Source organism: Hippichthys cyanospilos, chromosome 14 (assembly GCF_059441005.1).
Source record: "Hippichthys cyanospilos isolate Australia breed blue-spotted pipefish chromosome 14, RoL_Hcya_1.0, whole genome shotgun sequence".
In the NCBI taxonomy this organism is placed as follows: Eukaryota; Metazoa; Chordata; class Actinopteri; order Syngnathiformes; family Syngnathidae; genus Hippichthys; species Hippichthys cyanospilos.
The window spans coordinates 2,906,601-2,919,513 of NC_142382.1; the positions used below are offsets into that span (position 1 = coordinate 2,906,601).

Genomic DNA, 12,913 nt, shown 5'->3' on the forward strand with positions numbered 1-12,913 from the left:
CCCTCCATTGCAGATAATTTTCTTGCTGGTGGAGGTACGCTACAACCAACAAATATAAAATATAAATGTGAAACATTGTCATTGCGCAATCCTCTTATGGGTAATAAAAGATGAGCAATTAAAAAAATGTCAGTATTTTTCTTCAAGGAGCAGGGATGTGTTTAAAATTTGTTACATCGAGCATGTACATGTATCACAAACATGTTGCTTTTCAGATTAAGAGCAAATTAATTTGAACATTAAGAAACCGTGCTAAATAGTGGCAAAGTGACTGGGAATTGTATTCCTTGGTATGGATACACAATTACATCTCACCTGTTTTCTTGAGATTGGTCTTGTGACAATCACAAACTGAACCGTGATTGGTTGTTATCATGAGTGCTGAGCAACTGTGGTCATTTTCAGGTGAAGGCAAACTGCAAAAAAAGGCCACCCTTGGAGATTAAGAAAAACAAGCGGATTTTGCTGCTCAATTCATATTCCACCAACACAATACTATTCAGAATACAGAACATATTTTCAATTTCGCTTTTTGGTACTCCAATTTTTTTTTTCAACGTGGGGAAAAAGCCAGCCCAAAACTGTGAGGCAGGCATGCTGCCTGGATACATTTTTATTTAAGAACAGTCAAACAAAGCTTTATGACGATATTTGTAGCATTGTGGCTTCCTTTTGTTTCTCACGATCGTTTTCTGAATCCCAGACAGAACTGAAAGCAGGCGGGGTCTTGATCCTGAAAAAATTGTAACCAATGGACTTGTCCCCTCCCCCCCAAAAAAGCAACTAATGACTTGTTTGCAATCAGCAACATAGGAAAGAGAAAGACAGGGGGCGCTCTTGTCCGCTTTCTACAACTCCATGAGTGCCTTGACGTCGTTGATGCGCGATGTTTTGGGGTCCGAGTCCACGGAGCCAAACGCTTTCTCCACTAGGTCCTGCTTCTGCTTCTGGATCTTCATCATGTTCTCCTCCACAGAATCCTTCACGATAAACTACAGGACATACATATTTTTCAGTATAGACTTTTCCATCATTTGAAAATACAGATGTTTTTCTACTTTTCACCACCTTAGTGACAAAAACTTTTCTCTGTTGACCCAGACGGTGACAGCGGTCGATGCATTGCTCTTCTGTAGCCGGGTTCCACGCCTGAACACACATCCAATTTTTTTTTTTTTTTTCAGATGAAATCCAATTTTGTCTATCTTTTTTCCCTCCCCCCATCAAACCTGCATTTTCTCTATTACCCCCAACAAGCTACTTTAGTGATAATCAGACTATTTGCTAACCCCCTCAAAGACGCAAACGGTATACTCACAGGGTCCATGAGGAAGACATGGGAGGCGGCGGTGAGGTTGAGCCCCACCCCGCCGGCTTTGAGCGACAGCAGCATGATAACGGGGCTTCCGGGGATCTCGCTCTGGAATTCTTGGATCATCTGGGTACGCTTCTTTTGGCTCATGGTGCCGTCCAGGCGCACGAACCTGAAGCCGTGCTCCCTAACCCAGAAAAATGTCACAAATCATATGATGGAAGGACATCGGAGTTTGACTGAAGGGTGGACCAGCGTGTGTGTGACAGTGTGTGTATTTGCGCAAGTGTGTTACCTGAGCGGTGTCTCCAGGATGGTGAGGAAGCGAGTGAATTGCGAGACCACCAGAGATTTGATGCTGCTGTCTTCACACCGCAGACGTAGCAGGTTGCCAATCAGCGCTTGGATCTGTGCACACGCGACATTATTAATAATAATGTGGGGGGGTGGGGGGGGCTCGCTTATCAAAGAAAAATAAATCCTTTTGTATTAAAAAAAATGTACATTTCAAACTTTCTAAAATATAAATCCTAGTTCTCATAATGTTATGTTATTGAAGAATATGACAGCGCCTTTAAATTGCATTTCCGAGTGTCCTGCTTGATTTCTCTTGCGTGTCTTGTTGCTACCTTAGAGCTGGTCCTCCACTTGCCGGGAATTCTTTTGCTGCTCTCTTCCGCAATCTCCTCCTGCGGGAACTCCACCAGCTCGCCAATCTTGATGTCACTTCGACAAAGAGGGCAGCGGGCGCTCTCCTGTGTATGCGAGTCACAAGCCAGTCTTGAATTTTCCGTCAACAGTAGGACAAAACCGGGCAAGTAAACATCATCAAGATATCATCATCATCATCTAGCCTTTCCCAAGTTTTGACCCTGGAATCGGCTCGGCCGTCGGAAAACGTGACGTCGTACCTGTTCGATGCCGATGACTTGGGCAATACACGGGCGGCAGTAGACGTGGGCGCAGTGTGTGATGACGGGCAGGCGCACAGAGTCCAGACACACGGAGCACTCTTCGTCTGAGCCGCTGGCAAGCACCTCGCGCAGCCTCTCGACCAAGCGTTCCCGCAGCTCGGCCGGCGTGGACGCTAATCCTGCGTGGAGCAAAACCGGCAAAACTGAGGACATAGTGTCTCCCGAAAAAGTAAAATTACCTGATTTTTTCTAAATCTTTCAAGACGGCAAAGGTTCTTCATGAAAATAACGAATTACAATGCTATATCAACAGCAAAAAGAAGTCTTGAACAATTACTTTTTGGTCACAAAATCACAATCAAATGTTTGTGACGATTGCAGTTGGTGCGTACCTGTATCTGAGATGGAGCTAACCAGCAGGTCGGGATGACAGCAGTGCTGTCGCAGTCGCATCAGGATGGCCAAGACGTCCGCATAATTACTCAAAACTGAGCCTTCGGCTACATATCTATTCAAAACAACAAAAGCACACAAAATGATGATATATATATATATATATATATATATATATATATACTGTGTGTGTATATATATGTGTGTGTGTGTGTATATATATATATATATATATATATATATATATATATATATATATATATACACACACACACACATACACACACACACTATAATAATAATGACGTGCCTGTTGATGGTGTTTCTTCCTTCGTTGTGTGCCTGCTCGTACTCTTCGCGCTCTGCGGCGCTGAGCTCCACCTGCTCTATGCAAACGCTCTTCTCGGGCAATGAGACCAACGGCCGACCGTTGACTTTGCTGCTCTTGGTGCGGCGCAGCGTGATGCACTTCACCAGCGTCTGGAGGTTCCTGATAAACGACATTGTTAACATATTGGTGGCTATTGCATTTAGGATTTTCTGCAGTTTTTAATATTTGAAATATGCAACATTTTTCACCCTTCAAATTTAGACCCTTTTCCATTCATGCTAATACAATTTTTGGCATAACTACAGCCAGGGGGCCGAATGCGGCCCATTAGGATTTTTAATCCGGCCCGCAGAACTTTAAGAAATTATCAGTCAGGAGCAGAATAATGCGTAAGTCAATTCAATCAATAGATAAATACACTGTTGTAATGCAATAATGTTGTAAGACGGTATGATATTTTTAGAATATGATGAAAGTGGAATTATGTGAATCAGGAAAACTTATGAGAAAGGAGATGCATGACAAAAAAGTGAGGAACAAAATAGGAAAAACACATGAACCTTCACACAAAACCAAAATTCATTTTAAGATTTGGGTGGTGAATATGTCAAAGACGCCTTACTGAAGGCCGCTTCTCTCCCCCTGTGTCACGGGCCTCTGGATGACTCGATTCCACCACTCCCTCACGTCGAAAGGCTTGAGGCGCAAGAAGGCCAGCAGCATCCATAGGTCTTTCACGCTGTTCTGGATTGGTGTTCCTGGATTGGGGGACACGAGCCGTAAGTTAACGCACCTGCACCGCCGTGACGGCTGACAATGGCACTCAGTGGAGCGCAGACCTCCGCCACGTTGGAATAATCCAGATTGCAGTGGTCTGTCTATCAAGTCAAAGAATACTCGGCAAAGAACAGCTGAAACAAGACACATTTGCAAGCATTGGAACAGAGGCTCAGATCATGCAAATTATTTTGTCCCACTCACATTTTTGAAGGAATTACATGAAGGAACATTCAAACATTTTTTCCAAATTAAAAGCTTTCTTTTGGGGGGCTACAGAAGTTCTGAATTCCCAGACAGGAATTTTTCAAATTAAGAGCAAATGAATTGGAACATGAAGGCGCGTGTTGCTAAATTGTGTTAGTGCCAATTTTCTGGCAGAAGTAAAGTGGCTAAATCATACATTTTCGCCAAATAACAGCTATCAGCCTCCTTGACTAATAATCTGTATTTACCCTAAAAAATAAAAATTATCGGTCTTTTAAAAATACTTCTACCAATAAATTGCAGGAGTTGAGGAGGGGTAGTTTGGTGGCTAACTGGTCAGCACATCTGTCTACGGTTCCGTTGCGTGTGTTTGCGTGTACCAGAAAGAATCCAGCGTCGTTCCGCTCTGAGGTCCAGGACGGCTTTGCTCATCTGCGTGTTGGGGTTCCGGACCACGTGGCCTTCGTCCAGGACCACCCGCAACCACTTGATTTCATGCAGCGGGCTGTTGATGTCGTGCAGGTGACTTCTGTTCTTACTCTGAACAAAAATGTGCTCCTATCAGACTGTGAATGAGGCAAAAAGGTGCCGGGGCAAAGCGAATGCATGAATACTCACCGTGAAGTCGGCGGCGAGGACGTTGTAGGTGGTCAGCACCACATCCTGAGACGAGAGGAACTTGGTGCTCCTGTTGCGGTCAGGTCCGTGATACATGTACACTTTCAGCTTGACTTCGGGTCGCACGTGCTCTTCCAACTGGTCCTGAGAACATATGCGGACCTTGTCTTTTAACCTGTGCCCACGAACGCTAGTGTCGATGGTCACCGTGGTAACTGTGCCTACCAGCCAATTGCTGAGCACCGACAGCGGGCATACGATGAGAGTCGCGCCTGCCGATACAGCTTCGCCGGAGTTCCAGTAATCGGTGTAGTCTGTTAAACAGACAATGCGGGGTGCAAATTAACAGCATTAAAATAATTACTGAACAATTTTTGCCATTAAATAAAATTCTGATATTTTTTCTCTTCTTTTTTTATTAGTTTTGCAGTCTACAAACACCAAAGTATTTTTTCTTGCACAGAAATTAATTAGAAATTAGGGCCGGGTAATAATATTAATTAATACTATTAGTACCATTTTGAAAAACTCATCAGAGAAATTGCTGAATGAGATATGAAATGATTTTGAATGGTGCAGAATGTGATTGAAAAACGACGTGAAATGATATTGATCGTAATGAGCATTTGTTATGAAGTGTTATCATTTGAATGATTGCGAAATATCTTTGGGCGTGTAATCTTTTAAAAATCATTTCCAAAATACATTTAGTCTGTAATGGGAGACATGAATGTGTTTTGTTTAATGCGTCACTGAAAACTAAGCGGGCATTTTTTTTGAGTGAGATTTTTGGCATGCAAAAACAAAACGACTCACTCAGGGCGGAGCTGGCTTTCTTCTTCTTTTTCTTCTTGGATGAATTTGTTGGCGACGCTGGGCATCCGTACAGCGCTGAGGCGAAGTCGGCATCCTCGAAAAACAGCGGCTCCTCTGCATGACGTCATTGCAATATGGCACACTTAAAGATTAAAAGTGTTTTTTTTGCATTATTACACATGCTTACCGTATTTTCGCTTGGTGTTTTTGGTCATTCTTTTGCCTGAAATGATTGAGCAAAATTATTATTAAAAGGCCAGGTGAGATTAAAAAAAATGGGGTGAAAAACAAGAGTCGCACCTTTTTCTGAGAGCTTTGCAATGTCCTTAATGTTTGGTGAGGAAACACAGGATTCCGCCATGTGGGCCCTGGCGCATGAGAGATTATTATAGACACTACAATTAGGTTAAAGATTTATTCAAGAGAAAGTCAAGTCGAACATTGTATTCAATATGTTCTATGGAGCCCAACTAATGTGAAGACGGAATGATTAATATTGTGTTTATGGAATTTGAAATGAGCAGGAAAATCCACACGTTTTCATCCGTTTAATGGGGCGGTCTTTTTGCCACTTGCCGATGCCTGAAAATGACCAAAAAAAACGACCACAGCTTCATTTCTTAGTTTGGCCATGTGGCCTTCGCAAGCTGAGCCATGATTGGTTGCCGCCTGAGCCCTGATCAAGTGTTATATTATTTTCAGACACCCAGTGAAAAAAAGATCGTCTCGGAGATACCTAAAATGTGAACGATGCTGCTGTAAAGATGCATCGATACGTCTTTGGGATTGAGTGAGTCAAAAAATAAATGTTTCACGGTTATTACTCCACGCCGCATGACGTCATGTTTAAAAGTACCCCTAAAACAATGTTTTGGGTACACCTGCACCAAGACTATGACATCTGAAAACCATATAGGAAAATGATACATTACACATACGAGCTTGAACGCAGACAGTGAGCCGGCGCACCGCTCGGTCCGGCTCCATACACTACAAAGTCACAACACATTTGGTGAGGTTCCCTTGCGTCAAAACTTGTGGATGAGTTTGAAGCCTGTAAGTCATACCTTTTCCAGGCGAAGAGTGTTCTTGCTGCACAACACAAAATAACATTAAAAATGGCACGCTGCTCTACTCGTCCAGTGTTTTGATAAGTCACTTACACGGTTGTACATGGGGAGGGGCTTTCCTTCATGGAAGTTGGTGAGGATCAGAGCGATGGTTGTCAGCGTCTTCCCCTGGAGAGGAAAAATTCCAGAGGCACTCAAAATCAACAATATATACCAATAAAATACATTAAAAGCAGTTGCAGCTCTGCCACAGCACAACCTAAATAGATAACACAAAAATAGATGAAGATATAGAAAATAGTTGTCACAACAAGCAATTCATAGCCAACAAATTCATTGACAAAATAATCCAAATCTATTTATACCGTATTTTTAAGACTATAAACTGCAATTTTTTTCTCATGATTTGAGCCCTGCTGCTTATAGTGCAGTGCGGCTTAATCTGTGTTTTTTCTTTTTGTTTGTTTTGTCAGCAACCAAGAGGCAATCTACCGGTAAAGCAAACGTGTGTGTCTGTTCAAAGTGCATATTTTTGGAACAACTATGAAATAGACTGAGAAATGGGAATTCATATCAAAAATAATTTTTAAAATAAGAGTATTAAAAAGATCAAAACGATGTAAAAATTGAATATGGTCTTGCATGTGACAACATTTTATATTTGATTACTGTATATAGATGTATGATTGTATATATGAAATATACGCAATATGTATCCTAAAATAATTAAACAAAGGGAGACAGAAGAAGACGCTATGGAAGTACAGTATTGATTTTTCACGGTTTTAACTGCAATTTACCTCTGCAGTATTTTGTCAGTGTTATGCTGAAAAGTTGACATGATGTTGATAGGATGTTGCTGTAAGTAAAACTTAAAAAAATTAAATATATACATATATTTCATAAACCATCTTTCTGCATGAATCTGATCTGACAGTGGGCGGCTTATAGTCCATGACAAAAACTTTTTTTGCTCCTTTTTTGCTGCTGCGGCTTATATGTCGCTACCGCTTGTAGCCCAAAGAATATGTTAATTGATAGCTGAATAATTGGTTTGATTTAAAACTGTCCAAATCCTCATCTACACTTTTATTTATTTTTTTTTTATGCCAATATTTTCCTACTTGCTGAAATTGTACCCTGACCACAAATCCTGAACTTTCTAACCCCTTCAAAGCCTTAAATGGAAATTCACAGGACAAGGCATTGTCCACTCACCAGTCCCATGTCATCTGCCAATATCCCGCCGAGGACCCTCTCGGGCACTTCCTTGGCCGAGAAGCACGTCAGGGTGTTGTAGAATAGATTGCCGCGTTTCTCCCAGAAAGGCGGCAGCACGCACTTGTTCTCGCGGGCGCACATCCATGACAACGCCTGCCGCTGGTGGGGCAGTAGGGGCGTGGCCACGGACTGTAGGAACAAAAGGGGAGGAAAACAGAGCAGTACTTTATCGTTTATATAATGTAGCCCTTGTGATTGTTTTTTTTCAGCTAAGTACCCCCTAATAAGTACAAACCCTTTCTTGATGAGAAAAAAAAAAGACAAAAAGATAATCCTGTGCCATTCATGTCTGATTGATTGACCCTGTGTTGGCCCAATGAGGTGTTTGGACACCCTTGAAAACTACCGCATATGTTATGGAACGTTACTGTTAACATACAGCGCACATACCTCAGCTGCTTCCTTTTCACCATCTTTACTCTCCATCAAGCCTTCGAAGAGGTTATCAAAGGCATTCTTCAACTGGAAGATTCAAATACACAATTTAACTCATTTACTGCCAGCTCAGTTCAAATGGATTTGATGCCTCTAGTTGGCAGAGAAAATGCATCTTTGACGTCTATAGTCGTCAATGGCAGTGAATGAGTTGGAAAGTCATTGCGGCGTCGATAAATTACCTCCTCTGCCGTGAGAAGGACTGTCACGTTTCTTTTATTCAATGGCATTCCGGCTCCTGAGTTATACAGCCTCGAATTGACACCTGAGTTTAAACACACGCGATAATTAACATCTAATGTAAACAAAGTGGATGCTGGACCAAACGGTGAGTGTAGTTAGCGCCACCTGTGTTGAGTTTGTATCCGTATCGTGCCAAACGCTGAATGACTGCACTTTTGTTCTCATCTTTACCCCAGAAGGACAACATCACAGGCATGGAGTATCTGTTCTTCGTACCAGAGTGCACCACCCTGATCGGAAAATGTGATAACTGCTGTAATACATTTTCAATGCACCCAAAAAAAAATAAAAAATTATATAATAATTGACATTCTGCAACCAATTCACGCAAAGTAAAATTAAAAAATTATGCTCAATCATGTTTGACTTCCATTCAAGGTTTGTTATTTTATTGAGTTATGTTAGTATGAAGGCAACTTTTAAAAACTTTTTAGAAATAACCATCATCTTGTCAGATTATTTTCCTTTCTATGAATTCCTCACATTTTCAGAATTCCATATCGTCCGGCACAACATTTGCAATTTACAACAGAAATTTTGCAATTTCTATCTTCCACATCTCTCAATTGATTCAAACATTTCAAAATTTTAAGCTCATTGTTGACGTTGGAAAGTTGTTGTTTTTTTGCCTCGAACTTCGCCATTTTAACAGTATTTAAAATCTTAACATTTTTTAATAAAAAGTAATACTTTTAAAAAGTTAAACCTGTAAAACTAAACCTGCAACATTTCGCATCTAATTTAACCTTTTCCCACTTCAAATTGTTCTATTTTCAGAACATTTAATTTTCATTCAGCTTACTACTATGCAATGTTATCATACATATTGAGTATTTGGGCAATTTACATTTAAAAACATGCATAAATGGTAATCATTGACATTGAGTATTTTAAGATATTCCAGCTGATTTCAAAGGTCCATCTCACCCTTCTACTTTGGCCAGGTTGTTGTCCATGATGTGCGCCATGACCTCGGCCAGCTCCCTCCTGATGTGACCGACTTGGCTGCCGTAGACATTGGCGACCATGATGGCGTTGCGGTCATACAGGTTGTGGGGCTCACGCACCAGGCTGACCATTTCACCTTGGTTTACCTGCGAAAAGAGGAGAAGTCATTTAGTTGGTTATACTTCGCAGGGTGGTTGTACCTACACAAAAATCTGAGTCTCAGATTACACAAATTTCCAATTTATCAATGCCTTCCCTGGCGCCCCACTCCCCCAGCCCTCAGACGAAATTAATAAACTGATCATCATGGGATGATATGACTTTCTGTGAAGTAAACTGTGTGTCTACTGAGGTCCCACAACTGTGGGAAAATGTGATTTTTCATCATTTTTTTCTGAATTTTTACATGCATACAGTATTCTTCAACACTTGATACTCTGCCACAATTTATTTAGAATGGCTGAATATTAAAATATATTATTTAATGAAATCCAGACTATATATGGCATGATAAATGATGCACATATGCATGAATGCCACCCCCTCAGTGTAACGTAACATTTGAACGTAATATTCTAAAACGTGACTGTTGGCAACCCATGTTGTTTCATTTTTGGAGGGGACCCTTTATGATAGATTTGACACAGTAAAAGAGCATCTCAGTTGATTAATAAAAGTGATATACGTGTCAAAGGGCTTGTTTTCCTTATTTTGTGCTTTTGTGAAATCTTGAATATCCATGCATCCACGTTTGTCCTGATTTTGTTCTGGGTTGGCGAATGTTATGAAACCCTGACTATAAACGATTAAATGACATCCACGAACACTCACGAAAAAGTTCTAGCTAGGCCCTTGATGAAGTTTGGTTTCCTTTTACACTTGAAAGATATGCTAAAAAGTGAGTGGACAACCCCGGGATTAGAGATCCTCAACTTAATGCATAAATGGCTTTTTTTAATGCATGGTTTGAATTGTTGTGCATTTGAATGCACCATGTGTCCCATTGTCACGCAAGCAGCTAAGGACATTTGGGTGCTTCATGCTAATTGGAACGCAACCTATGCGCAAGGCACAAAGTCTGCACCGAGATTCCAACCCTCTTATGTCGGGCCGTGTGTAAATACGGCATACGCAGCGGGCCGCTAAAATGTGAATGGCGGGGCGCAAATGGCCCCCGGGCCGTAGTTTGGAGACCTCTGGACTACAATACAACAACGGGTGGCTTTCAAGTGGATGCTCACCACCCCGCTGTAATATCTGAGGCCCACTACGGTGCCTTGCATCTGTCCGAACAGCACATTGCCGTCGGCGTCCGGCTCCTCGGAGGCGGCGGCCCGTATGGCCTGGGAGAGGGTGTTGTTGTGGTCCAAGCGGTCGGCGAAGATGTCCAACTCGCTATACCTGTCCCAACTGAACCAGCTCCTACGGGAAGCCATTCCGCCTGCACACACGTTCATACATATAAATGTAGTCAATGTGGTGAATGTGGGGGAAAATAAGCGGGGCCTCCTGCCTACGGACTGACCTAGCGGCTTATTGACGGCGCTGTGTGTTTCTCGTCTGGTGGCTTGGCTGAGTGGAGGCTTGGCGCGAAGACCGCGTTAGCTTAGCACGCCGGTTTGATGCACGGCCTTGTTTCGCACGTTTCACAGACAAGGCGACAAGAGTGTGCGGCGTGTTTGTCATGAACACCTTCCCTACTTTAGTGTCGCCCCTGGCTTACAGTCGACTTTTTCCACCCCAAAGCGCGTCGACGTAGGTGATGATGGAGGCTTTTTTACAGTCGCGTTTGATGACGTCACAGCCAAACACTTCCGCCAACAACACTGGTTTGAATAACGATGTACCGCTGCATGTTATACATTAAAAATTAAACTTCAATGAAGGCGTTAAGTATGCATTTTTTCACAATGCAAAATACACTACATATAATTATAAAACTTCAACGCCTGACTTGAGCGCAACAGGCTGCCGTCGATTTACGCGCCGTTCCGCATTTTCCACGGAAGCCGTGATGTCCAAATTCGCACGACATTCCGCTTCCTTTCCACGCAACGGATTCTTCCTCCTTCGGGGCTGAGCAGAGCGCCAAGACAGGGAGAGGTCAGCGTGGGAGAAAAAGAGAGAAAAAAACGATACAAGATTATTGTTTTACAATATCCGAGCACCAAAGAAGCGCAGATTCGGTGTCGTTTGTTTGGATATTTCTTTCCGTATATTGGGGCAAAGAAAACGGGGGCGGAGTCTGAGGAGTTTGATTCAAGAGCATCCCGTTTTTTTTGTGATTGACAATTTACCGGTGAGTTCGGTAAGAGTATTTTATCGCTTATATGTGGTTCGCGACACGGAGACGTGGAATTCCTATTGTGTGTCGTGTAAATATGTTACTCTTTGAAGCATTCCTTTTGATTAGGTTGACAGATATCATATCTGATAAATATTCATAAAGGGGCGGTTCTAGAACGACCATCTCCAAGCCACGAAAACGTTTCACCACACACACCCCTTAACTTCTCTATTTCAACATTCTAAGTATGTTTAGCGAGTTAAGGCTTTTATTCCAATACTAGTCTTGTTTCCGTACTGATCCGGAGTTTAACGGCACAAAGTCAGAGAGCACTAAGTAGCCCGCTTTCATACAGAAACCCTGCATTCTTTCTCCCTGTGCCTTTCACATAGAAACCAGTATCCACTGTGCACCATTTTAGACCAACTTTTCAAATATATAAATATTTAATTACAGAGTTAATTACCTTCACGTAAAGCCCTCCTGCATTTGACCATTTGACTTTCATACACAACCCAATAAAATTGAAAGATTGCCGGTAACTGCAGTCAGCACTGTATCCCTCAATCAAAATCTCAGCACCAAAGGAAAACAAATGTTTTGATTTGTAGTAAACACCTTTGCATTTTTGTTCTTACTACATTATGCATAACTGGGGAGGTGTATGCAAGTTAATACTTTGGGAGGAAAAAAAATGAGCATGTTTGATATCAGCAGGAATAAAGCAAAGCTTGTATTGAATGTGACAGTCATTTGCTTTTTGTATTTATGAAAGATCTGTTTCCATTGAAGTTTTTTTTTTTGCAATTTAATTTTTGGGGCGAAGAGGTGAATTTTCAGGTCATCTTGAAAGTAGTTTAGAAACCCCCAAATTGCTGCGTGGATTTAATCTTCCCATGTTGCGTATGTGTCATGTCTATACATAACAGCAAGCCAGGGCAGAAAGGCGATGAAATGCCGGCTTTTGCAGTATGCGGACGAATAACAGGATGTGGAGGTGTGCAGCCTGACAGTGTGTTTATACTTGAGTGGTGACCGTAGCGGTCGCAGGAGTCAAGTCGTGTTATGCGAGTGTGTTTGTCTTTCAGTCTGTGTTGGACGCGAGCGCACGGGCGTCATCGTTCCTTCCAGGAAGTCCTCCACATCATTTCCTTTTATAGAAGCCCAACAAAAGAGACTGCGCCATTCACTTCCTGTAAACAGCTTAGTGTTTTGCGTGTGAATCTTTTGTGCTGAGAAAATGTAAATTTAGGGCTGAACATTGAGTCAAATTCGAATTGA

General features: G+C 42.0%; 1 protein-coding gene across 3 annotated transcripts; it reads right to left on the reverse strand.

The window, feature by feature from the left end:
- Nucleotides 1–582: 582 nt before the first annotated feature.
- Nucleotides 583–11,238, reverse strand: hltf (helicase-like transcription factor). Of its 3 annotated transcripts, none has more exons than XM_088432927.1 (26): nt 10,871–11,238; nt 10,587–10,786; nt 9,325–9,491; nt 8,503–8,627; nt 8,337–8,419; nt 8,110–8,181; nt 7,657–7,848; nt 6,532–6,606; nt 6,436–6,460; nt 6,301–6,358; nt 5,669–5,736; nt 5,556–5,591; nt 5,369–5,482; nt 4,778–4,866; nt 4,553–4,696; nt 4,315–4,474; nt 3,790–3,861; nt 3,573–3,708; nt 2,930–3,109; nt 2,619–2,734; nt 2,224–2,405; nt 1,942–2,067; nt 1,608–1,720; nt 1,319–1,499; nt 1,069–1,149; nt 583–992 (listed from the first exon to the last, which is right to left on the reverse strand). In XM_088432927.1, exons 2-26 carry the CDS (start codon nt 10,779–10,781, stop codon nt 849–851), a joined length of 2,934 nt encoding a protein of 977 aa, XP_088289053.1. In that variant the 5' UTR covers nt 10,782–10,786; nt 10,871–11,238; the 3' UTR covers nt 583–848. The 3 variants fall into 3 exon arrangements, with proteins under 3 accessions (XP_088289053.1, XP_088289054.1, XP_088289056.1); XM_088432928.1 differs by having other exon boundaries at nt 6,307–6,358; nt 10,871–11,237; XM_088432930.1 differs by lacking the exon at nt 3,790–3,861 and having other exon boundaries at nt 10,871–11,235.
- Between the last annotated feature and the right edge of the window lie 1,675 nt (nt 11,239–12,913).

What these genes read in the sequence shown, in the direction of transcription:
- hltf (XM_088432927.1), bottom strand. Translation starts at nt 10,781, where the DNA reads ATGGCTTCCCGTAGGAGCTGGTTCAGTTGGGACAGGTATAGCGAGTTG. An exon ending in GGGGAGAGAAGCGGCCTTCA is followed by an intron (nt 3,110 to 3,572) that starts GTAAGGCGTCTT and finishes GTCGTTTATCAG; the next exon opens with GAACCTCCAGACGCTGGTGA. An exon ending in ATCCTGGAGACACCGCTCAG is followed by an intron (nt 1,500 to 1,607) that starts GTAACACACTTG and finishes TTTCTGGGTTAG; the next exon opens with GGAGCACGGCTTCAGGTTCG.